Below are 27,474 nucleotides of genomic sequence, written 5' to 3' on the forward strand. Positions count from 1 at the left end.
CTAATTTCGCTCCATTTTGAATTGTATTATGCATTCTAAGTTCGTGTATCTGCAACATGTGTAAAAGTGATCCTTGCATAAAACTTGTAATTTGTATGGATAAAGAACCAGCATGCACGCTGAAATCATTAATTAGCAATTCGATGTAATTTGCAATGATCTAAGGATTCATCGATGTTTTTAGGACGCTTGCAAATTGTTGAATGCTCAATGTACAGTCTCTAACACAATGAAGCTTTTCACTGACCATGATCTTATATGACACACGGTGAGCTGTCAGTTGATGCAGTCAACAACCAACAAGCTCTGGATTTAACATTTGAAAGGTAAACAAACTATATATTAGCGTAAAAGATGTAATATAGAAATAGATATGGAAAAATATGACCTTTCCGCCCTGTTTGTATGTGAACTCCAGATTGAGTAGTTACTCCTGAATGTGAACGATCGCGATACACTGATATAAGCTATAAGTTGTGTGCAGGTTGTTGCTGTGTGAAGTGTGTGACTTTGTTCGCTTCAATTTGAGCCGAATAGTTTTTTTTCATCTCAGATTTTTAATGGACCCCCGCAAGCACACACAGTACTCCACACCCGTAGGATCAGCAACTTACAAAAACGTACAGCTCTTGTACAGTACTGTTTAATTACAGTACAGATTTTGTAGCATAATACATGCTTGATATGTACGTACATAAAGTTGATGTTATATGCCTTCATTTTGTTTAGAGTACTTATCCAATTTCATTTGATTTATCCAACACCTAGGCTCCCCGAGGATCTTCCCGATTAATATTGCTGGGAAATATACTTTCTAGCTTATTAATAAAACTCAAACATTGAGACTTTCACTTTTTCAACAAATCTCAAGACCCTATAGTTAAACATATGTAAGAAAGTAAGGTCTGTGAGTCTAGCCATGAAATACCAGTGACAACGCAGCATGTACAATCTATCTGTCATAATTAAATGTGTTTTTGCTGAACATTATCATTCCAGATGTTAAAATCAGATTCTTGATATCTGTAAAGCTAAATTTAAGTTTCTGAGAGTGCTATTTACACAAATCAATGGCGATGTAATTGTTACAGCAGTAGCTGTGTCTATACATTGATTCATTGATCATTTAAAATTTTCAGATGAAATCACATCAATAAATTTTTTTCTGGTGGTAAAAACTGAACTGGTAGTTAAAAGGAAGAAAACAAAGCTAAGTAATCATGATGCAAGATATGGAGGAAGAGGAGGTCACATTTGACGAGGCTGGTCTCCTTGACAACAAGCAGAAGAGGCCAAGGTCATCAGTCTGGTGTCAAGGTATCATCAAGATACTCTGTCTCTCATTGGCTTTCTTCAGCCTGGTAAGTTTGTTGTGAATTCAATTTTCCATTTTACGGTTTTACCTGTCCTTTTGTTATAAAAGCATTATTAGTAGTGTATTGAAGAACTGAAAGTAGACACTGATTGATATAAGAGATGATGGAACTATACAGGTATTGGTGATGATGGTAAAATATCTGGTATTTCAGAAATGTTACCATCATTAAGGCAACTAAATGCACAGCATTATGTTGAGACTAATCAATATGAAAATATCTTTACTTTGTTTTCTAATTGTCTCCAGTTTTGCAACTAGAGCTTAATTTTAAAGTCAAAAACTTAAAAAGTGACTACCATGACCTCTGATTGGACAATATCATATTTACAGGTCACTTTTCTTACATTTGTTTGATTATGGTTTTAAGCTTTATCCATATCTAAAATATAAACTGCATACTTTATATTATGGTAATTAAAGCTTTATCCATATCTAAAATAAACTGCATACTTTTCTATAACAGTTGAGGGCTCAGGAGATCTATTGTATAGTTGCTAATATTTTGTTTTTTTATTTCACTAAAGCGGAATAACCCAAACTCGTGAAATTTAAAATTGAAAACCTCGCGAAATTATTAAAAAAATCCTAGTTTTATATATCACATCATATCAAGCAAATGATGGATGACAACAATGGTGATTTGTGAAAATAAACAACAAATAAAATGCAAACAGTAAGTTACATGACATATTACTTATTGAACCTGCTATTGACAATACTTTGTGTTATGACAGGGGCTATGTATTGCCATCCCTGGCCCTACCCTGATAGACCTTGGAGAGCGTGTTCAGACTGACACCTCACACATGGCCCTTGTGTTTACTGCCCGTTCAGTGGGTTACCTGTTCGGGGCCCTTGTCGGAGGATTCCTGTTTGATATATTCGACAAACAACTACTGCTGTGTGTGACACTGTTCCTCGCCTCGTTGGCTACCTGTGTGATCCCATGGGCACTAACTCTTGTCGTACTGGCTGTAATGTTCTCTCTTCAAGGCATCGCCATGGGGGTACTCGATACAGGTAGGTGTAGTTATAATTTTGTTTATATTTGTGATCCTCTTAGATTCTTCTTAGCTCCTCTTTAACTGAGCATATTGGGTGATGGGGTGGTGTTATGGTTAAACCACTCGCCTTTCACCTAGCCAGCCGGGGTTTGATCCCTGGAACGGATGTGAAAAGGTTAGGGGTCACCTGTCAGATCACATGGGTTCTCTCGGAACACTCCTGTTTCCTCCAACACTAAGACCCTTCGTGCGCTCACATCCGGGTCATCGAGGGTGATCTACATAAGTTGTATAACTTGTTTCTCAATCGATGTAAAATAGATAAAGATTAAAATTGAGCATATATTCCACACAATTTTACAAACCTAAAATTCATTGTAATCATGAATAGAAATGAAATCATCAATTATTTGAGTGATATTTAATTGGAAATTAGATAAACTCCCATAAAATATATGACTTTAAGAACAACTTTGCAGATTGGGAAAATGGGGAGATAACTCAATAACTGACACAATGGACCTTCGTCCCAGAAGATTAGATGAAAAGAAAAGAGGCCCGTGATTTACAAAGAAGTTTTTTTTTTGCCTTTCGAATATGGTAGTTAATATAAGATACTTTATTATCCACAGGTGGGAATGCTCTTTGTGTGAGAATCTGGGGCAAGAGGAGTTCACCATACATACAGGCCATGCACTTTGCCTTTGGTATAGGAGCATTCATTGCACCACTACTATCACAGCCTTTTCTCCACGAGGTTTCCCTGGCCAACACCACACATCCTATCACAGATGGCAGTCAACTATGGAGACTGATGATCAACAACAACTCTTCTTTACGAATCAAACGTGAGGATTCCAAAGACATTCAAAATTTGACCCAATCATTGAATGAATCTTCAAGTTTTATGACATCTCTGAAACCAAACACGTCATTGACAAGTTTTATGACATCTCTGAAACCAAACACGTCATTGACAGAGATTAATGGTACCATGACAACAACTATAGGCCCTACTACCACAACAGTGAAAGCGGTGAAGCCAAATGCAAGTGACAAACATCTAGATATACATTGTGCAGATGGTGCATGTACAAATAAAAATGGTGATGATTCAGCAGATACAGAGGCTGAAAAGAATAATACTCCTGCTCCTTCAACACCACCACCACCAAAGACCGAGAAGTCAAATGTTAATGTAACTATGACTTCAACGAGTCAAGGTCTTGAAAATGATGAGAATGGTAATGTTACCAACATAACTCCGCCTGAGAGCACAACAAATAAACTAACAGCTATCCCAAATTTGTCATCCAATATTCCAAATCCTACACCTAAACCTACCATAACTCCAAAGCCAACTACAACTCCAGAACCAACAACACAAAAGCCAACAACACAAAAGCCAACAACTCCGAAACCAACAACTCCAAATCCAACAACTCCAAATCCAACAACTCCGAAACCAACAACACAAAAGCCAACCACTCCAAAACAAACAACTCCTAAAACAACAACTCCAAAACCAACAACACAAAAGCCAACAACTCCAAAACAAACAACTCCAAAACCAACAACAACAACAATTGATTTGGATTGCTTTGCTTGTATTGGAGTCAATGGAAGTAATCTTCATATAGATGGAGAAATTACAACCAGTGTCAATACATCTAATGTGTCCGACACAACTACACTCGCCACGGAGACAAGTACAGCCATTAAACCTCAGACAGTAGGTGACATGTTTAATTCTGTTGTGCAATCAGTCAAAAACATGTCCAAGATTCAGTTTTCGTATACCATCATAGCAGCATTATTGCTTGTGAATGCAATCATATTTTTGGTCCTCTTCTGTCATGACAAGGGCAAGGGAGATCTTGACCTTATGGCCCAGAGGGAGAAGGAGAACTATGTCCAGAACTCATGTGTACGACTTACCATACTCCTCGTCATGTTTCTGTTCTTCCTGTCCTATATTGGCATGGAGACGACGTACGGTGGACTGATTATGACCTTCACTGTGGAGTATATGGATTGGAATAAGAACCAGGGAGCCATTGTGACTGCTATCTTCTGGGGTTCCCTGGCTGCTGGACGCGGCTTCTCTATCTTCATTGCTGGGTGTTGTAAACCCCACTGCATGTTGATAATAGACCTCCTAATGGTAATAGGAGGGGCTACAATGTTGAGCTTTGTTGTAAATAAATACAGTTTTATTCTCTGGCTAGGGACGTTATTCCTAGGATTGGGGATGTCATCCATTTTCCCCACTGGCCTAGCCTGGACAGAACAATATTTCCGAATGACAGGCAAGTCCACTGCAGTTCTAGTGACTGGCTCTGCTCTCGGACAGATGATCATTCCTGTTGCTACGGGATACACAATTGACAAGGTAAACAAGATGTACCTGATGTATGTAGTGTTGATTCTCAGTGTGTTCTGTACTGTGCTATTCATACTGATGCAGTTGTTAGCATCCAAATGTAGCAAGGTGTCTGTCTCACAGAACGGATTCATGCCTTTACGTAGTGAGGATAGTATCGAGATGGACGGCATGTCGTACGGTACCACGGAGGATTCCACAAGGAGGAGACTCCTACCAGCTTACAACGATGTTGAGTATGACCAACTACCACAAGATGGTGATTTTGAATTAGATTAAAAGTTTTACTGCAGGTACAGTATTACTATCGAAGATTTTCAAGGTATTTAATACTGTAGTCAGAGAAGTAAAGAGAACTTGTAAATAATGCAAATTTTATTAGTTTCATGTGATTCCACCTTAAATACTCAGTCTTTTCGGTATTTGTTTTGATTTGAATTTGTTTATAATTGAAAATTGTTGTTTATGTTTTCTTGTATCTATCATGTACTGTAACCCACTCAACATGTGACACTGTATGGTATCAGAATTGAAATCCAGTGTGTCACATGTTTTAATCACAGCGACCTTGCACAAATTTCTAACCAACAGTATTATATACATTGTATATCTACTATAGATACTATAATATAAATGGGTCAATGAAGTAATATCAACAGTTTTTTTCCATATAACACTGGATCCTTATAGACATATGTCTGTAGGATACGAATTACTTAAAGTAGTAAATATAGGGCAAAGAAGTAATTCTAACAGTGTGGACAAAAGATTGTTGAATTTTCGAGGCGATCTGCCACTTTGTCAAGACACAAGAAAAACAAATAAAATTACATGTTAAGGACGGTCACGGACGTACACAAAAACATAAACAAAAAACACATATAGAATACACAGATAAACTAAAGGGACAATACTGTAATATAAATAATATATGTATATATATACTGTTGGTTATAAATTCGTGCCAGGTCCCTGTAGTTTTAATAGTAGTATACCACGTAGTTCTTCCTCATTAAAGTTGCAGGTTCAATTTTCTGGTTTCCAGAAATCCTTTACTGAATATTAGGCTAAATTCACTGATAACTGTAATATGTGATTTTATATATAATATTGTTCTTAGGTACACAATAATGGTCGTCTAAATATTGCCTTGATTTTTAGCCCACCATCATTAGATGGTGGGCTATTCAAATCGCTTTTTGTCCGTGGTCCATCGTCCGTCTTTCCATCCGTCCGTCCGTCTGTTTACAATTCTTGTTATCGCTATTTCTCAGAAAGTAGTGAAGGGATCTGTCTCACATTTCATATGTAGGTTCCCCTATGGCCCTAGTTGTGCATAGTGCATGTTGGGACCAATCTGTCAACAAGATGGCCGCCAGGCAGCCATCTTGGATTTTGATAGTTAAAGTTTGTTATCGCTATTTCTCAGAAAGTACTGAAGGGATTTTTCTCAAATTTCATATGTAGGTTCCCCTAGGGCCCTTGTTGTGCATATTGCGTTTTGGGACCAATCGGTCAACAAGATGGCCACCAGGCAGCAATCTTGGATTTTGATAGTTAAAGATTGTTATTGCTATTTCTCACAAAGTACTGAAGGATTTTTCTCAAATTTCATATGTATGTTCCCTAGGGCTCTAGTTGTGTATAATGCGTTTTTGGATCGATCGGTCAACAAAATGGCCGCCAGACTGCCATCTTGGATTTTGATAGTTAAAGTTTGTTATCGCTATTTCTCAGAAAGTATTGAATGAATCTGTCTCAAATTTCATATATAGGTTCCCCTAGGGCCATAGTTGTGCATATTGCGATTTGGGACCGATCGATCAACAAGATGGCCGCCAAGGAGCCATCTTGGATTTTGATAGTTGAAGTTTGTTGCTGCTATTTCTCAGAAAGCACTGAAGCGATCTGTCTCAAATTTTGTATGTAGTATGTTTGCAAAAGTTTGAAAAGCAGAGAAAAGATCCCTCTTTCCATTGTCAGACATAGATCATTCTTTCTGGTGGGCGCCAAGATCCCTCTGGGATCTCTTGTTAAAATTAATGGTTTCAGGGAAAATGCAAATTCATGTGCATGTTTAGCGAAAATACGTCACCTGCAGAATTTAAGCACTACATGTATATAGTTACATGTCTATAGTTTTGCTTGATGATAAAAATTTCAATGTCATATCTTGTTCTGGACCCATTTGTTCAGAAGGTGATTAGGCTAAATTGGCTAATCACAGTTTAACAATAATTTTCAAATTGAGATCAAATCATTTCTGGTTCTATTGATTTTACTAAATTTTATCAATTCTTTTCCTCACCTGATTGCTGATTTGGTAAAGATGGTTTTGCAACAAATGAGAAATGAATATTTCTATAATCAATCATGTGATTGAATTAAACTAATCATCTTTTGAACAACTAGGCCCTGTTCAAGATTTATTCAATCCTACTCTTAAGATATTTTTTCCTGTAACCTTTTCCAATTTTAATTTGAGCAAAATTTTTAAATTCTGTGAAATTTATATTTGCAGTACAATTTTATTATACATAGTATTGTACTTCATAAATGCTAAAATAGCGATTTTTAACTCATTCATCCCTGAATTAATGTTATAAGCTACTCACGTCAAAGATTTTGAAAAGTTCAAATACAGGTTTAGAGGTGAATGGGTTTAAACTTATTTATTGTATGACTATGAACTGAACATATCACATAACTGCCAATATATCAAAATTAGAGTGTTTGTATGTAGTCCATGCCAGAGTCTAGACCTTCTGTTTACGTTTCCCTATTAGATAGGTCAAGGTATATTTTAAAACTCGGATGACCATTGAGAGAGCGGGTTTTTGACAATGAGGCCCAGGGTAGTGTTTATACATGGTTAATAACCACAGGGACCTAGCACAAATTTCTAACCAACAGTATATGTATATACAACTATTGGTTAGAAATTTGTGCTAGGAACTAGTGTTGTTTTAGATGTATAAAAAATGCTGTAAAAGATTTTCCTTTTTTACTAGTGTTTATTATGAACAATGTATTTTAATTTATATACATTTAGATTTTTTTGTCCAATAGAAAAATGTAGTTTGTAGCTATTGTCAAGGCCTCAATGAACAAACTCTGTGTTCTTGTCATTATTTTATGTAAGAATACTGGAATAATTTACTTGTTTTTATAGGTGTGTACATGTCTGATTGTTACATTATACAAACATCTCCCCACCTTAATTTTGAATTACTGAAACAGTCTGGATCATGACAGAGTAGTAAATTTTGGTAAGCGTATACATTTGTACATATTGCCCTTGTACAAGACATGTTATACACATATATTATTTAAAATGAAGCCCACCTGAAAACAAAATATATCAAAATAGTACTTATATTTAAAATTCACATATAGGATTGATATGTTTACAAAATTTTGTATTCATATGTATTCAAAGAAAAACAAATAGTAATTTTGTGTCAAGGGGAGACAAATATGAAGTTCCCATTTAACATGGTTGTTGGTGAAATGCCCTCAAAGTGTGTACTATAAAGGTGTTCATGTCTGTGATAATCAATTATCTTGTTTCAAAGCTTGATAAGTGTTTTTAAAAATGCATGATTTTTACAATTCATTGATTATTTCATAGTTGAATTTTAACGATTTTTGTCACAAATATGTAAGAATCAGATCCATTTATTCATGCAGAGATGTTTATGGTGTGTATCTTTTAGCAAATGAGAATTCAGGAACTGAATGTGTATATGTATGGTATTTGTCTATATAAACACATGTTATGGTATGTGTGTATGTTATGTGTTTGCTATGTGTGTATGTTTATTGCGGTATATGATAGGTGTAATATTTAGACCGTTTTAAGGAAATCTTGATATAACAAAGGACTTTTATTACACTAGCTAGTACAGGGGATTAGATACTCCTGATTTCTATGATCAAATAGAAACTTGAACAAATAAGAATGAAAAAGAAGAAATAACATATTGTCATTCTCAAATTCTCTTTATTTTGTGTGGTATACATTTATTTCATAATTAGGTTCACCCACATTTGTTTACTTTATAATATTACCCGGTAATACTTATATTGCTATAATATTTATAAAGCTGTACAATAGTTGCCAAAATTTTCAAATCATATGTAAGATTGGCAATTTAGAATAAATAGCATATTTAAAAAAGATCTAGATCTACAGCTGTCTCACTGAACAAGTTTATTTATAAAATTTATTCTTATTTAGAGTTATTGCCCTTTATAAATAATACCAAACAAGTTGTGGTAAAATATTCTTTTATTTACAAAATGTATACAGTACCATGTAGTTATTTAAATTCAATAGAAATTAAGAATTATAGTATAATTTGATATAAAAAATGATTGGTTTTATTTTATTGTATTTTCTGTGAAAGTTACAATTTATCTATATTATCGTAGTGCTATATGACAATGTATAATTTTTAAGTATACATTATACTCATTGTCGGAGACCCACGTTGATTGCACTACCCTACATTTATCAAGTGTTGCGTAACGTAGCAAGATAAGACGTTGGTATCAGACAATTTGCAAACCTACGCAACGATATGTTAAACATTTTCTCTATAGACAAAATAGCACAAATCTATTTCTACCCATTCACAATATGAACAACAGAAATATATACATTTAAATCTAATTCATGTACAGTCATACTCATGTTACACAATCTTTTCTAGTTTTACACTAACTCCTGTTTTCTTTTTCCATTATTTTCTAACGTAGCTACATATTTAAATAGCTATCAGAATACAAACATAAGGCTATCCAAGCATAAAATATTAGTCCTCCACTAGATAAAACCTGATTTCGTTCTTTTCAATCAAGAAAATGAGAACACAACTATTGAAGAAAAAGCAGAGACATGGGGTTTAAATTTCATTGACAATTTGTGTTTATACAATACCTGTATGTACCTGTATATGTCGCCTGATCAAACTAAACCAAGCAGAAATAAACTATGTTAGAAAGTATGGTTATTTTAATAGCTCATTTTTGTAGAATATTTTAATGGTTTATAATTGATTGTGTATGTGATGTACATTTGTTCCCATTTTGTTAGAAAATATTCAAAAGTTTTGTATATTTGTATCTGATTATATTATTTTTAACAGTAAACTCTAATGTCTCCAGATAGATATGGCTGACAGTACATGTACCAGTGTGTAACCACTATGAGGTGTGCTTTTGTTAAGTAAGTGACAGTATAGTTGCAATTGATTCCCTATTAAAAGTTGTGTCTGGTATATGCATGTACATAAGGTATGTGAATTACAAACTGTAGTGGGAAAGTGCAATCGCCTAAAACTGGTACACAACCCTACATGATATTGCTTATCAGGCCATAAATACATATGTTGTATGTGGTGCTTTAGATGTCAGAGTTCACACCAACAACAAAAGAAAATACGAAAATGATCTTTGAAAATGTTAATTGTGAAATTTTAATTGCTTTGAATAATGTGCTAGACTTTAAAGCACAATATTAAATTATCACAAAAATAAGTCAATTTCAATATATGTACATGTTTTGTTCTGATGTGATAGCTGCCCACCAGAATAAAGAGATCTTGTACACAAATCAAACCAAATCTTACTCCTTTACCAAACTTGTACTGTTTTCATTTTTCTTAAATCTGCAATGACTGAATGTTTAAAGGTGTTAAATGGACAGAAATATCCTGAATACCTGTAAAATCAAAGTCCACAAAGAACCATTGATGGCCTGTGGAGATGATGGGTTAAGGCTTGATCCTCTCATTTATAACACAGGATAGAAACCTGGTCGATCTCTAGGTTAATTGTTTGGTTTAATTATCACAAACACTCTTAGTTATTTTCAGGTTTTTTTTTAATGAGCTGAATATCCTGTTTTAGGCAGAAATACAAAATAAATATAATAATGATGTTAAGAAAATCTAAATCTTTTAAGATTTAGTTGTGCCTTTATTATGCAGATTTCTTTTTTAATGACTTATTATCTGTGATGGTTAGATATCGTTGTTGTTATGAACCAAATCTCGGGTTATTTTTTGGGATTTCCCGGGGTCATCACTATGATAGCGAAAATTTCATCTGCAAAACATTGATAAATAGTTGACTTATAAATATCCTTAAAGTCAGATTGCAAAAAATTAAAACTATACAGTGTTTGCATATAAATATAGCTATATTGTGATGTTTTCTTGACCTAAACTTATGGTGAAAGACTTGATTACTAAACTTGGGAAATGTTGGATGGACATGCTTTAATTTGTTTTAATAGATGTCCTGGGTTCATAAGCTTTAAAAGGGTTTATTTTATATCTTAGTTTATATATAGTCCTGAAAATATTAGGGTTATATTACGATTTTACAATATACGCACATGTATGTTAATCATATACAGATAAGTAAATTAAAATGATATTTTTTTTGTCCTCAATCTTATTCAGTATCTGTAAAGCTTTACTCATAATTTAGTCGTTTTTAGCTCACCTGGCCCGAAGGGCCGGTGAGCTTATGTCATGGCGCCGCATCTGTCGTCTGTCCGTCAACATTTCCTTTAAATAGCTACTAGTCATAGAGTTCTCCATGGATTCTGACCAAATTTGGCCAGAAACATCCTGGGAGGAAGGGGAACAGAGCTGGTATAAATTTTGACCCTGACCCCCGGGGGCAGGAGGGGTGGGGCCCAATAGGGGAAATAGGGGAAATAGAGGTAAATCCTTTAAATCACTACTAGTCCCATAGTTCTAACTGGATTGCAACCAAATTTAGCCAGAAACATCAGTGGGGGAAGGGGAACAGAGCTTGGATAAATTTCGTCTCCGACCCCCTGGTGGCAGGAGGAGCGGGGCCCAATATGGGAAATAGAGGTTAATCTTTAAATCGCTACTAGACATATAATTCTGCATGGATTGTAACCAAATTTGGCCAGAAACATCCTTGAAGGGAGGGGAACAGAGTTTGTACAAATTTTTGCTCTGACCCCCTTGGGGGCAGGAGGTGTGGGGCTTAATGGGGGAATATAGGTAAATATTTAAATTCCTATAGAAAAGAAACAATGAATCTGTATTCAAAACATAACTTGGCATTACAAACCAGGTGAGCGATACAGGCCTTCTGGACCTCTTGTTGGATATTATGCTATTATTAGTCATGTATAAATGATGCAGGATTTTGTGAATATCAGTGATGTGCAAAGACATGAAATGTCAACAAATGAAAATTCTATTGGTCGTATAGTATACTGTATAATTGCTTATATTTGTTTTTTTTTTTAATTTTACTAAATTTTTGAATTCACTAAAATTTGTGAAATCCAATAAATCACAATTTTAGAAAAGAACAACTAAAGATGTTACATATCACATTCTGTCACATGAATCACACTTTCACTTTGAAATTTTACCCCCTCACAAAAATAACAGTTATATAGTATCTAGATAACTATGCTTGTTGGGTAACTCATTATTGGTAAGATACAATTGCTACAACATATATCTTTAGTTGTCATATCAGATGTTACATATTATTTTTGTATTCCACATAATGCCAATTAAAGATGGATGGAATCAGCTGATTTTGAGTAATGTATCAATCTGTTTAATTAAACAATTATGTTGACTGATTGAAATGTCTATATACTTTTACAATATCCTTCTCTCCTGTATTATCTTTCTGTAACCGTTTTATTATACCTTGTACTAGGGATGGACTTTGTATATTACAGAGTCTTTGCATATTACAGAGTTCCCACCCCTGCGGGTAGGTATACCATTGTGACGTCTTTGTTGTGTGAGCGAAACCACAGGCGACTGCTTCTGGTTTAATAAAACTATAATAACCTACCCCTACTATATGAAGGGTTGGACATTGTATTTTTCCAAAACCAGATGCAGACGCCAGTGGCGAAATTCACATCAATTTTCAGACACATGACATCACAATCAATACCTACCACTAAGAACTTACTTCTCTAATATTCAAATATAGAATTACACTCGTGTAATCCTGTAAACTGATGTAATTTGATGTATACAATATTTCTGATTTTGTTATTTTTAACATATTCGCAAATACATGCGATCTAGGACTCTTACTGACAATTTAATGTAAGTTTATGTTGATCATTCTGTATGTCCTTAACACTTGGTTAATGTTAATTCATCAATAAATCAGTTGCTTCTATGACAGTTTGATCTTTGCATGTTTTTATCCGTCCATTATGTGGATTCAAACTTTGCAAACAAATTTGGATTTGTTCCAAAATATAAATGTGGACGACCATACAAGTTTACTTTGTGGAAGTTGGACCTCCTCAGTACTGTCTGAGACAAAAACCAAAATGGCTGCATATCTGTTATGTTGTTTCCTTGTCATGTACAAAATACAACTGACAATTTATAGGAACAAGGAAAACTGCTTAAAGCCACAAAGCGTGGCATTATCCCCCGCGCCCCGCAGTTTGTATTAAAACCCAAATACATCAATGTCAAAGTAACAATTATTCAAATATTACTTTAAATATTCGAAAGTATTGTAAAAATGAGAAAAAAAAATAACACAAAGAAACGGTAATCTCATATATACAGAAAGTTTCATGGGGCTGCTTTGCACGGTTTTGGAGTTATAGTCCGGAAACAGCCGGAAACAGTAATTAGGGGTTTTTGACTAAGTTGCTATGGTAACGGAAAAAAAATAAAAATCGGAGGTCTGCAATAGCAAAAGGCACAACGAAGGCACTTGTATGATGTATACAGAAAGTTTCAAGGAGCTGCATTGAACAGTTTTGGAGTTATAGCGCGGACACGAAAAGAAACAGTAATTTGTTTTTTTGACTAAGTTTCCATGGTAACGGAAAAAAATCATCAGAAAATGAAAGGTCCGCATTAGCAAAAGACTCAACTAGGGCACTTGTCTGATGTATAAGAAAGTTTCAAGGAGCTGCATTGAACAGTTTTGGAGTTATAGCCCAGAAACAAAAAGAAACAGTAGTCAAATTTGTTATTTTTGACTATGTTTCCATGTTTCACAGAGCTACTGCTAGTGTATTGGGGAAAAAGCTCTTATGTAGTCTGTGAAAAAGGATGATCAAAAAGATAGAATTTTCTATAAATACTGATTTATTACAGTCGGGTGCGGAACGGAGAAATATCCAACTCTACTCTTCCAAACCTAGGCCTAAAGTGAATAAACAAGTAATACAAAATGAAATAATATACAAAATATACAGGAACAAACGTGTAAACAGCACTTAGTCTAAACGTGATATACAATAGCCGCTAATTAACTGACGCAAGTGTTACTGGTATTGAGAACTGCTAAGAAGGAACAGGTAAATACGTTAAAGCAATATATCACAATAAAGAAACGGCTATTATATTCAAAATGAAATTTTGTATTTTACTTCTAAACATAGAATATTAAGTATGTTCGAGTAGATTAAAACAAATAAATAACATCACAAATGTCCGAATAGGAATCGGTCATAAACCGCGTGACACATGTAACAGTAAAAAATTTTAAAAAAAAGTATGGAATGTCCGCAATTAAAAAAAAAAAAAAAAACACACACACACACACCAAAAAACCCAAACAACTAGGGCACTAGTCTGATGTATACAGAAAGTCGGACAGACGGACGGATCCCAAAACAATATCCCCCGCAAACACGTTTCGCGGATGATAATAATATGAAATTTCAGAGAGGACCATTTAGCACTTTTTAGGTTAAAAAAAGCAAACTACATAATAAGGGCACATGAGTATTCGTATGAAATTTGATACGGGTCCGGTCTTAGTTGTGCGTTTATTCACAAAAGTATTGCGTTTATTCACAAAAGAACTGCGTTTATTTGCAATAGTATTGTGTTAATTCAGAAAACTATTGCGTTTATACACACAAGTATTGCGTTTATTTACAATACCTTTATTTGTTTTTCATATCTAATTTTGCACCAATGGGCTTCCGTACATTGGTCCCAGGACGTCTTGGTCTCGATAACAAACGAGTTCGGTTCACATTGTTCAACGACAATCTTGTCGTCATTCATAACTAGGCATCCGAAGACTTGTGAGAAACAGTGGTTCATCAAATCGAGCCCAGAACTAAACAACACTGAATCCCAATCACCAAAAAAGGCTTAGGCTAGGATATTTAGTTTAATAGGAGCTGCTGGTTTTTGTGATGTAAAAGACGTACAATGTAACGTGTGAGTGACAACTCCGAAACACTGGAAGATACTTTTTTAGTAGTGTTATGACCTTCTGAGGCAGCTTTGAGAAAAAACTGAAAGACACATTAGTAACTGTATCAATGGAAATATATGAGCTCGCGCGGTACGTATTACCCAAGAACAAGTACGCCATCACTTCCCAGGTCGCCTGCTGTTGTGATGACTATATATTCACGAATTCATATTGCATTTAGATGATAATGTATCACAAAAACCAATATTTGACATATATCTAACTACTGTCTATTTTTTTAAATGTACCAGTTTGAATGTAGCATTCGTCACATCCAACATAGAATACGAGATGAAACGTTTTGATGGGAACATCCAATGTACTTCTAGAACTCAATCTTCAACTTTGATTTCGTACACTTTCACTTGTGCATCGAAGTATCCGACCCATAAGGTTCCTGCATACAAAGCGATCGAGTAAGGCATTGCTGCTTCTTGCGGGACTATAGTCAACAAGCGCTGGCAGTCATCTGAGAGAAGCTCAACACATCGGCTATACTGCTCAGATACGATGAGACAATCCTCATCGAAGTATTCTACATCGGTGATTGCGTAAGGCGATGCTGGTGTGTACATCAAGCTATTGAAGCGTTCATTGTGTCGTATCTGTAGTTTATCACCAAGGTAACGTAGTTTCACGGTCAGGTTCTTGTTTAAGAGAACCAGGTGACTGTTGCCTTTATCGGTACGATTTATCACGGCCAACGTGTCGCCTTTCTTGTTTATTTTCACACGACTGGGTTGGACGAATATGGCGTCTCCAAAGGCATCTTTTTCGACACGGTTTGTCTCGGTTTTGTTCTTGTATGTTACCACACACCTGATACTATTCCTAGTTGGCTTCAAATCTGTATCATCAACGAGAGTGACGTGGACCTCATCCTTATATCGACACGCACATCGCGGATAAAGAGGTTTGGTTGACAAGAAATCAATCATCCGACGCTCAAATCCTGTCTTTCCTCTGACCGATGTTAGCTGTTTGATACTCATGTCATCTTGACAACAAAGCAGCATTGAATCTGGTTCCCCAGGTGTAACACACGCACCACAAACATTCAGGTCGTGTCTAAATGTTTCTTTGATTTCGCCGTTTATATCAATTTCTTTGAGTTTCTTTTTGTCAATAAGATTAATCCAACACGATCTCTTTTTGATCGGTAATATTTCGTGGGCATATGATTTTGCAAATGCATGTGCAGAGCACGAGAAAGATGATATCAGTTTAGCACACGATTCAGTTTGGTGAAGCGTTACAGATGCACTTCCTTGGTGAATATCCGAGTCTTGTTCTATAGAACGTGGCATTTTCTTGTGATGTAAAGAGTCCAAACAGTCCGAACTCACCTCGACAGAACTAACCGATTCTCTGTTTACCACAGGCGTATCATCGGGTCGTTTCCCGGTGTGTCCTGTTGTCTGTGAGGTTAAACAACCAAACAACTCCTCCAGTTGTAGAACATCAATCATTCCTGGAATGAATGTTACAGGCGGGACTTCTACCACGTCACCGTCGTCATCATCTTCCTCGTCGCCGTCGTCGTCGTCTAAGATGATGTCTGCCATGTCAAGTACTGATTTGTTACCGAACTGTTTTAGAGTGGCCTTTATTTTATCTTTTCTTCGACGTGCACTGTCGATGTGACATTGCATCCTCTGGAGATTGTTGTCAAAGGCGTTCCGCGTAGCGTCCACATTTTTTCTATACGAAACTAAAAATGAATCAGCAATATTATTTATGGCGCTTAGGAATTTCTCGCGCTGAAAGTTGATGTCTTTTTCGACTAGCTCAAGTGCGAATGTCCGTTCATTCCTGACCTTCAGATTGACCAAATCTTCTCTGTCGGATTCCAGATTAGCTATACGTTCGACGTATGCTCGCAATTTCCGTTTGCTGACCGTGGGGTCATACGCCAGTGTCATGACCTGGGCAGATCGAAGCTTCTTGGACTCGATTGTTGATTTTACTGTAGTCGGATGTTCTCGGTTAGATAAATGTGTTGTGTCTTCGTCTCTTTCTATTGTCTTTCCTAAAAAAGATAGAAAATACAGATGATACTTCATTAAACGTTTGGTCTTGAGTTCAGTGCTTATCTAGGTAAGAACACCTGCAACGACGTTACACTATACTGAACACGGACATAATAACCAGACAACCCCTTAATTGTGACCGCCATAAACTGATAGAAAGCAAACGGCTAGATCGAAACTTTCACAACAGATACAATGGAAATACAACTTCTCGGATAAGGATCAAATGAAAAATATTTTCAAATTACCTTTGTAGTACAGACACTTTTATTGCAATATACACTTCATATTAAATAATAAAATTCCCCAAGATATGAATTAGGACGTGTATTAAATTCTAATCACACATTTTAGAAATAAGACACAACATACACCTCAATATTTCCTTATCATATCTACCTAACTATGTAACGTTAATAGTGACAATATGTTAATTACGACTTTCTGTTTTCTAGAACATGGTATCCTATCAATAATTGGTTTGATTTATTTGGCCTTACGTCCTATGAACAGCTAGGATAATTGAGGACAGCCTTCAATGTATGCAGTATTTCAAATGTTAGGTGTCGTGTCTCCTTATAATAATTTATTTTGTTTATATCGCTATATTACTGGTACAAGTCGCCAAAGACATCGAAAACCTGGCACTGGTAAATCGAGGTTAACGTTAATACCAAATACGGCATATATGAACATCGTCGGCAACCATTCGGACTATTTAACAGTCCTGCCACATTTAGCCGTGTCGTCCAACCTGCCCTTTGTGGTCTCCATTGGAATGAAAGTTTAGCGAATCGGAATGATATTATCGTCCTTGGCATGACGTTACATGCTTACCTAGATAAACTGACTGAGGTCTTTTCACGATTTTAGCAATTTTAACTAAAACTTAAACCGAAGAAATGTGGTTTGTTCCGTGATGGGATACTGGGAAAGGTTTTCAACTAAGCGAGAGTGGCCTTAAATAAGCAACCTCAAGACATTGGAGGATTGGCCCGTGCTAACCACCAAGAAGGAAGTCAACTCTTTCTTGGCCTTTACCAACTACCGTAGGGAGCATGTGTGGGATTTTGCAGGCATTGCTGCTCCGTTACACGAGCTCACTGGAGTCTGGACCAGAGCACACCAGGATGCGTTCCTTAAGCTGAAATTGGCTTTGTTTCGATCTCTGGTTTTAGCCTATCCATACCAAGAAGATACCTAGATACATACGTACTAGATACGGATGCATCCTACTGTGCCAACTCCGGGGGCGGGCATTGCTTTCTACTCTCTTCTTAGTCTTTTGATTTTCAAACTTCAACTATCAATATCCATGATGGCCATCCTGTTATTCGATCAGTCCTAAAATGCATTATGCAAAGCTTCAGCACTTTCTGATAAACAGCAATAATAAACTTCAGTTATCAAAAACCAAGATGGCGACCTATTGATCATCTTGTTGATCTATCATTAAAATATGCACAAGGGCCCTAGGGAAATATACATATGAAATATGAGACAGACCCCTTCAGTACGTTCTGAGAAATAGATTTCAATTATAAAAGTCAAAGATGGCGGCTGGTTGGTTATCGTGTTGATCGATCGCTCTCAAAATGAAATATACACAACAAACACAATGCAAGTCGTATTTAGTTTAAAGATTTGTACTAAATTCATAATTATTCTGCGACATGATTGGTAATTACCACATATTCGAAAGCATCCCATTCCCATCGCTGAAGATAAAGCCTGCAAACTAATGGGAAACCCGTCCTCCTATCGCATACCGTGCATTCGTACCCGTTGCATTGAATTGATTCGGCACACAGTAAATGAAATGTTTTGTTTTCTGATGTGTGTGATGAGGAAAGCTTCGGTCAGCCTATTCCCTATTTGCATATTACAGAGTTATCTGTCCTTGCGGTAAGGTATTTATTGTAACGTCATGTGTTTTCGAGCGTAACGTCATACTTTTCGGAGAAAATGACGTGAATTGTGCTCACAAAATTATGACGTAACAATCGATACCTACCCGCAAGGAAGCTAACTCTGTAATATGCAAAGATGGAATATTTTTCATAGTATGGAATATTGCTGAAGTTTGATAGAATAATCATGAAATTATTTTGGTCGACTGTGGCCACTTTAACACATCGACATACTTGTTGATATACCACTTGTTTTGAAATGGAATCGTTCCATTGTTTGTTGTTAAGTTTTATTTAGTATTTATCCCATTTGGTGTGTGTGTGTGGGGGGGGGGTCATTTTGAGATATAAAGGTATTTTCTACAATATTTTACATGGTTATTTTGTATCTTGTAATGTTTGTTAAACTTTGAAGGGAACAGTACAATTTATCATTAGTCTATTAAAAGCACATAAAAACGGTCCCATTAAAGGCAAACAATGTTTTGAACTTAAACGCAAAAGAATGTTGAACCTTAAAGTTAAAAAGTGTTTTGACGTAATGGCTAGAAAGTTTTTTGACCTTAAGGGCAAAAGATACTTTGACCTTCAGATTAAAACTATTTCAAATAATTGTATGAATACAAATGAATCAAGTACTACTTCATATTCAACAGGTACAAGGCGTTCCATTAGAGATACAGCAGATCCGTACCGGTACAACTGGTACGAACCTACAAATGAAAAGCACGGATAGGTTTTAAAATGCGTACAAGTCTAAACCAGCTTAGATTTCTGAAACAATGTGATTTTACAATATATGATGATAAAATTTCCACGAAAAAAGTAATTGTTTGGCCCTTTCCCAAATAATATATACAAAACAATTATCAAACTTTGACTCTTAACATTATGATAAAAGCGAATTAATTCATTTTTATGCACGTGATCCAAATGTTTTAATGTAATGGTATGAGATATACCTCACTTCTCTATTGTAAAGTAAATAGCTTTCTATACGACGGATTGTTTACAAATGGAATTATGTAAGAATAAATAACACCCATTGATATTGAAAGTAACCTTAAAATCCTGATCACTGACCTAACGTCTCGTCATAATTTTAAACCGTTTACTTACGTTCCGAAGTCCTATTCTTAAGCTTCCTACTCATGTTTTCAATATACGACGGCCACTTTGTTTGAGGACAATGTAAGTAGGGGAAAGAACTCAATATGTACCGATCCTTGACACCAGGAAGATAAATAGAGTGTTCATAAATGTTATGAACAAAGAGGCCTGCACAAGTGTGCACAAGTGTTAACTATTTATGTCCCCTGGATTTCAACAAAGACAAACAGTTTCAAACATCCAAAAGTCCCTAGCTTCCTTCATCAAAGCTTTCTGAATGCCGAATGGACTGTTTCAGAATAGAATTATTTTAATTTAGATTAAACAAAATTCTGTCCGCCAATGTTACACATAAGACACGTTAGACATAACCTAAAAGGAATCAACTTACATTTAATACTGTTACGGATTTACGGATCAAAGATTTTCCACGGCTCAGATTCATTTAAGGTAATATATTCATCAATTATCATCAATTTATACATATATTCCATGTATATACATATTATGATATCATACAGTTTTATTTTTTTTGTTTATATATATAATTGCAAGTCGAAATAAATTCACACAACTAGATACAATAAATATGCTACATTCACAAAACATCGAGGTTTCGTATATAAACCCGTGGACTTGTTTAAACCGAAATCGATAATTTTTGCATAATATTGCCAAAATACATGCGTAATACTGTAAACTGGTGTAATTTAATGTATACAATATTTCTGATCTTGTCATTCTCAACATATTTCAAATACATTTACATGTGATCTAGGACTCTTACTGACAATCTAATGTAAGTTTATGTTCTCAGCTGATCATTCTATATGTCCTTTACTATAGGTCAATGCTGAATGTTTTTCATCAATAAATTAGTTGTTTATATGGCAGTTTAATCTTTGTATGTTTCAACGTGTTTGCATCCAACCATCATGTGGATTCACACTTTACAAACAAATTTGTTTGCATATCCCTATGAAATTAAACAAGAGATCCCAAATGGATCTTGGCTCTTCCCAAATGTCTGACAATGGAAAGAGGGATCATTTCTCTGATTTTTTTATCGTTCAAATATAATGTACATATTAAGTTGCTAAAAAGAATCACTTCAATTGTCAAATTTAATGGTCACTGTCTGTCATGCCGTGCTTGGATTGGTTCCAAGATGGAAATGCTGGAGACCCTACAAGTTTAATTGGAGGAATCTAGACCTCTTCAGTATTTTTTTTTTTGAGAAACTGACGAAACCAAGATGTCAGATTATTTAATCATCTGTCATGTTGTTTCCTTTTCATGTACAAATATGCAGTTAGCAATCAATAGGGACAAAAGAGAAACCCACAAATGAAATTTCAAAGAGATGCCTTTAACACTTCTTAGGTTCCAAAATGCAATATGCAAAGTAAGAGCACATGTGGATGGAGTCTTCATATGAAATTTGAGACATATCTTATATATATATATATATATGTATATATAAAGATATATCAGAACTTTCTGGGAAATAGCGGTACACACTTAAGACTGTTTGAAAATTACAAGAGGAACTTCCATATCACATTTCAGAAAGATCCTCTAATATTTTCAATCGTCAAAGTGTAAGGTCCGCATGCACTAATAGGCCAAAGAGACACTGAAAGTGAAAATTATACGGAAAAAAAATTGTTCAGTACTTGCGACGTAAAAATATTTTTTTTTATGGAGGAACGAAAAAAGGACAAGTGTGATGACCCGAATTGGTCCAAGGATTATTCAATGACAATCTATCATCATTCATAGCTAGACATCCGAAGACTTGCAACTGTTGAAGAATCAGTGGTTCATCACGAAGATCCCATGACTAAAACATTGAATCCCAATCACCGAAAAAGGGCTTAGATTAGGGTGGAAAGGTTATACGAGAGGGTTGTGGCCGCAGGTTTTTGTGATGTAAAAAACGTAACGTTTGATTGACAATTCCAAAAGAAGTTATTCAAAACTGGAAGACAGTATATAATGACCTTCTAAGACATCTTTGAGAAAAGACTGAAAGAGACATCAACTGTATCCATGGAAATATGTCAGCGCGCCTGGTACGTGTTGCCCTAGCGTCATAACTTCACAAGTCGTCTGCTGTTGTCATGACCATATGTTCACGAATGTATATTGATAATATAATTCATCACAATAACCCTATTTGACATCATATATCTAACAACAACCTATTTCAAAATATGTACATGTAGTTTGAATTTTGCATTCATTAAATCCATCTTAGAATAAATGATGGAATATTTTGTTAATTGATGAGAACATCCAATGCACTTCTAGAACTCAATCTTCAACTTTGATTTCGTACACTTTCACTTGAGCATCGAAGTATCCGACCCATAAGGTTCCTGCATACAAAGCGATTGAATAAGGCATGGCTGCTTCTTGCGGGACTATAGTCAACAAGCGCTGGTAGTCACCTGAGAGAAGCTCAATACATCGGCTATACTGCTCAGATACGATGAGACAATCCTCATCAAAGAATTCTACATCGGTGATTGCGTATGGCGATTCTGGTGTGTACATCAAGCTATTGAAGCGTTCATTGTGTAGTATCCGTAGTTTATCGCCAAGGTAACGTAGTTTCACGGTCAGGTTCTTGTTTAAGAGAACCAGGTGAGTGTTGTCTTTATCGGTACGATTTATCACGGCCAACGTGTCGCCTTTCTTGTTTATTTTCACACGACTAGGTTTGACGAATATGGCGTCTCCAAAGGCATCTTTTTCGACACGGTTTGTCTCGGTTTTGTTCTTGTATGTTACCACACACCTGATACTATTCCTAGTTGGCTTCAAATCTGTATCATCAACGAGAGTCACGTAAATTTCATCCGTATATCGACACGCACATCGAGGATAAAGAGGTTTGGTTGACAAGAAATCAATCATCCGACGCTCAAATCCTGTCTGTCCTCTGACCGATGTTAGCTGTTTGATACTCATGTCCTCTTGACAACAAAGCAACATTGAATCTGGTTCCCCAGGTGAAACACATGCACCACAGACATTCAGGTAGTGTTTGAATGTTTCTTTGATCTCGCCGTTTATATTCATTTCTTTGAGTTTCTTTTTGTCAACGAGATTAATCCAACACGATCTCTTTTTGAACGGTAATATTTCGTGGGCATATGATTTTACAAATGTATTTGAAGAGCATGAGAAAGACCGTATTAGTTTAGCACATCGTAATCCAGTTTGGTGTAGCGTCCCAGATGTACTTTCCTGATTTCTCTCCGAGGCTTGTGCCACTGTGTTGTGGCGTAAAGGGGCTACACAGTCAGAGCCTCTATCGACAGAACTAACCGATAGTGGGTATACCACAGTCGTACCATCGGGTCGTTTCCCGTTGTGTCCTGTTGTGCCATCGTGTCGTTTCCCGGTATGTCCAGTTGGCTGTGATGTTAAACAACCGAACAATTGCTCTAATTGTGGAACGTCAATCATTCTTGGAATGAATGTTACAGGCGAGACTTCTACCACGTCGTCGTCTTCATCGTCGTCGTCATCTAAGATGATGTCTGTCATTTCAACTAATTTATCATCATCCTTTTTTAGAATGGCCTTTATTTCATCTTTTTTCCGGCGTGCATTGTCAATGTGACGTTGCATCCTCTGGAGATTGTTGTCTAACTTGTTTCTATACGAAGCTCAAAGTGAATCAGCAATGTTATTTATGGCGCTAAGGAATTTCTCGCGCTGAGAGTTAACGTCTTTTTCAAGTGCGGATATCCGTTCATCCTTAACTAGATTGACCAAGTCTTCTTTGTCGGATTCCAGATTTGCTATACTTTTGGCGTATTTTCGCAATCTGTTTTTGAGTTTCTCTTTGATGAGTGTGGGGTCATACGCCATTTCCTGACGGGGGCAGATCAACGATCCCCGGACGTGAATGTTGCCTTGATTGCAACCGGATGTCCTCGGTAAGATAATTGTGGCGTGTCTTCGTTTCTTTCTCTTGTCCTTCCTAAAGAAAGAAAAGATACATATTATACTTATTAGGGTTAAGAGTTTATCTCGGTAAGAAAAGTAAAAAAAAAACAAAAACTGCCACAGCGTCATATTATACTGAACACCGACAAAATAGTCGTCAAACCTCTAAATTCTTACTGCTATAAATTGATATAAAGCATTAAAACAAAGTAAACAGCTAAACAAAAACTTTCATAACAGATGAAATTGCAATACAACTTCTCGGACATTCATAAAATAAAACATATTTGCAATAAATGAACATCATACTAAATAAGCAAATCCCCCCAAATATGAATTAAGACGTGTATTTAATGCTAATTATACATTTTAAAAATCAGCCACAACATACACCCCAATATGTTATAATCGTGCTCAACTATCTAACGTTATATAAGTAAAAGTGGCAAGATGTTTATAAATTATGACTTTTTGTCTTTTAGAATATTGTATACTATCTATAATTGGCTTGGTCTATTTGTCTAAACGTCCTATTAACAGATAGGGTAATTAAGGACAGCCTCCGCTGTATGCACTTGTTGTGTGGGAATGTCTGAGTGTTTTGGGAGGCTGTGGTATGTGTCCTGTCTCCTTATGGCACGATATTACTACACCTCACACGGTCACTTTATACAGACAACAGGCGAACCAGTCGTCACACTGAGGGTTAACCAGGAACAGAAACTACCACTTTGACAGATTATGGTTTGTCTCGACCAGAGGATAGTAGCCTGAACCTTCCTTACAGGGACAAACTATATCAATATATCCTTATATATAACATTTTGTATCAAATCAACTAGAAAGGATTTGATCAGTTGTGATATTAAATTCATTTAATATCTTTTAATATCTTTTTTTTATTTCTATAGTAGTATAGTTACATTTTTTATTGTTTCAGATATGCCTTTACATCTTTATTTGATAATATCAATGTATGTTATAAGTAAAATGAAAAAGTAATGAGGTAAAAACGGTATAAAGCTAGTATGTAGTATATACATGATCAAAACCTTGATAGTAAAATGAAAAAGGTTTCTTCTATTTCTGATGCCCTGTAAATTTTAATTTTGATTGTTACAAATATACCTGTAAGATATGGAGAAATTTCAAAACGCGATAACTCATTAACATCACATTATGTAACACCTAGTTTACCCTGCAGGTAGGACGTTAGAAAAGGAAAATATTGTCTTTCTAACTGACTTTGTTCTGTTCTTCCTATCGTTTCCCCTTTACACCGCTTTATTTTGGTCTCGAGTTGAGCGCCCGCCCCTGCGAGGAAGGTTCTGGGTTATGCTCCTGGCCGAGACACACCATAGTATATTACTATGGTAGTTTCTGTTAAGCGGTCAGTATAAAAGGAGTGGGACGACTGATTTGTCCTTTGTTAGTTAATGTAACCGGCTGAGGTGTGCTTGTTCGGTGTCTGCGGCGGCATGTTTCAGTGAGTAGCACTACAAGTAGGGAAATAGTTCCACTATCACAAGGAGACACAGTGGCGTAGGAAGTTGTACAAATGTTAACACTAAATTGCAATGCACTTATCTTAATATATATAAGTTTTGTATATTTTATAATGTTGTCTAGATTAATCTTAATGCCATTGCTTCTCACCAGCCCAGAAGCTAATGTTAGTTAATCTATTATATCTCTAGCAACCACATCCAGGTATGTTTGCAAGATTAAATCAGATAGGGCGACCTAAGAAACCAAACCAAAATGATTACTGTTGACTATTATTGCCAACACTGTAATGATCCCGAATATGTTTAGAAATGTGTACCAAATTCCATTGTACATAGCAGTTAAAAATCCCTATCGAATCGTAAATACAGGTTATACCTTAAAGATGCTCCACCGCCGACAGAGCATAAATGATATTCATAATTTGAACAATATTTGGTGTTTAATCGTGTGTATATATGTCTAGTTAACACAAAATATAATATTAAATAATTTATTTTGCCTTTGGTGCATGCGCAATCAGTACATGTATATCATTCCATATAGGATATAGTTCAACGGATTTTTTTCGGGATGCAATTAATTATTTTCGATATTTTAAACTTGAAGTAAAAATTAGAAGCTCAAACTTTTCAAAGATAGTAATGGTATAAAGTAAGTAACTTTTGTAACTGAAGAAAAATATTAAATCGTCTGCTGCTGTTTTTGATAGTGAAAAAAATACCATTTGTCAGCGGTGGAGCATCTTTAACATTTGTGAAGGAGGTGTTCTTACCACTAACTCGCCATCCGCACAATCTCTAGACTTGGTAGACAAAAATCCTGAGAGGTTTTATTTCGCATAGGTGGAATGTGTATTGTTGATTTTTTTATTGTGAATTTCTTTTTATAAAGCTATTTTTTGTTTGTAACTAATTTATCTTATGATATATGTTGTGTACTCAGTTATGATTTAAAAGCTTGCTGCTTGACCGAATTAAAAAAAACCAGCTGAGTGTAAATTGTCTTTTAAATATGTAAGATTATGTTATGATACATTTCAGCTAGTTTGGTTCAGTCAACCATTTAAAGCAAACAATACTCTGTATACATCGTTATTGTCATAATGCATTGTTTAATGCTTAACGTCATATGATCCGATAAAACTGCTATACATGTTTATTAGGCTGTTTTGTCTAACAGTATGTATTAGGAAAACAAACCTAATAATATAAGGTTATATACAGAAAGACAATATATGTTGTAGTTACTGTAATTAAAAATCTAGGATACGTTAAGATCTATAGTATATTCATGCTTGTTTTGAAACCTGATCGGTAAATACCACGAAATCCCAAACATATCACCGCTAAAGATATAAAGCCTATAAACTTATGGGTACCCGTCCTATTATCGCATAGGTTTTGAAATACGTACATGTCTAGATTTCTGAAGCACTATGATTAATTACCAAATAACATTTCAACTCCTGATAAAGTATCTGGTTATAAAATTTCCACGAACTTAATGTTTGACGTCTTCCAAATCATATAGAAAACAAAAATCAAACTTCTGACTTTCATACATTCTAATAAAACTGAATTAAAAGATTTTGATGATGAGTGATCAAATTTTTGATTTAATAGTATAAAACAAATCTCAATTCTCCGCTGAAAAATAAGTAATAAGACAAAAAGTAATTAACTTCCTGTACGATAAATTGTTTCATATGCATACTATTGTTCCAAAGAAAGCAAAACAAATTACACCCAAGAAGTTCCCCGTTGTTATTGAAAATAACCTTAAAATCCTTATTACTGTTCTAAAGTCTCGTCATAATTTTAAACGGTTTACTTACGTTTTCAGCGCTTATTTCTCCTACTCATGATTCAATACTTGGTGTAAGGACAATGTCAGTAGGGGAGAGAACTCAATCTGTACA

General features: G+C 35.5%; 3 protein-coding genes across 4 annotated transcripts; 1 reads left to right on the forward strand and 2 right to left on the reverse strand.

The window, feature by feature from the left end:
• The first annotated feature begins 247 nt into the window (after positions 1-247).
• On the forward strand, positions 248-12,978 carry LOC138329548 (sodium-dependent glucose transporter 1-like). Its single transcript, XM_069276617.1, has 4 exons — positions 248-326; positions 1,140-1,361; positions 2,113-2,398; positions 3,015-12,978. Exons 2-4 carry the CDS (start codon positions 1,221-1,223, stop codon positions 5,042-5,044), a joined length of 2,457 nt encoding a protein of 818 aa, XP_069132718.1. The 5' UTR covers positions 248-326; positions 1,140-1,220; the 3' UTR covers positions 5,045-12,978.
• On the reverse strand, positions 10,232-27,474 carry LOC138329549 (uncharacterized). 2 transcript variants are annotated; one of them, XM_069276619.1, is made up of 3 exons: positions 27,391-27,474; positions 20,094-24,081; positions 10,232-17,063 (listed from the first exon to the last, which is right to left on the reverse strand). In XM_069276619.1, exons 2-3 carry the CDS (start codon positions 20,125-20,127, stop codon positions 15,367-15,369), a joined length of 1,731 nt encoding a protein of 576 aa, XP_069132720.1. In that variant the 5' UTR covers positions 20,128-24,081; positions 27,391-27,474; the 3' UTR covers positions 10,232-15,366. The 2 variants fall into 2 exon arrangements, with proteins under 2 accessions (XP_069132720.1, XP_069132721.1); XM_069276620.1 differs by lacking the exons at positions 20,094-24,081; positions 27,391-27,474 and adding an exon at positions 18,753-18,893.
• On the reverse strand, positions 22,401-23,726 carry LOC138329757 (uncharacterized). The gene has a single exon (XM_069277047.1). The coding sequence runs from the start codon at positions 23,724-23,726 to the stop codon at positions 22,401-22,403; it is 1,326 nt and encodes a 441-aa protein (XP_069133148.1).

Source organism: Argopecten irradians, chromosome 8 (assembly GCF_041381155.1).
Source record: "Argopecten irradians isolate NY chromosome 8, Ai_NY, whole genome shotgun sequence".
Classification (NCBI taxonomy): Eukaryota; Metazoa; Mollusca; class Bivalvia; order Pectinida; family Pectinidae; genus Argopecten; species Argopecten irradians.

Coding starts and splice junctions, on each gene's coding strand:
- LOC138329548 (XM_069276617.1), top strand. CDS start 1,221: ATGATGCAAGATATGGAGGAAGAGGAGGTCACATTTGACGAGGCTGGT. Junction 1,362..2,112: donor CATTGGCTTTCTTCAGCCTG/GTAAGTTTGTTG, acceptor GTGTTATGACAG/GGGCTATGTATTGCCATCCC. Junction 2,399..3,014: donor CATGGGGGTACTCGATACAG/GTAGGTGTAGTT, acceptor TATTATCCACAG/GTGGGAATGCTCTTTGTGTG.
- LOC138329549 (XM_069276619.1), bottom strand. CDS start 20,127: ATGAGTAGGAAGCTTAAGAATAGGACTTCGGAAC. Junction 17,064..20,093: donor TAAGAATAGGACTTCGGAAC/GTAAGTAAACGG, acceptor TATCTTTTTTAG/GAAAGACAATAGAAAGAGAC.
- LOC138329757 (XM_069277047.1), bottom strand. CDS start 23,726: ATGCAACGTCACATTGACAATGCACGCCGGAAAAAAGATGAAATAAAG.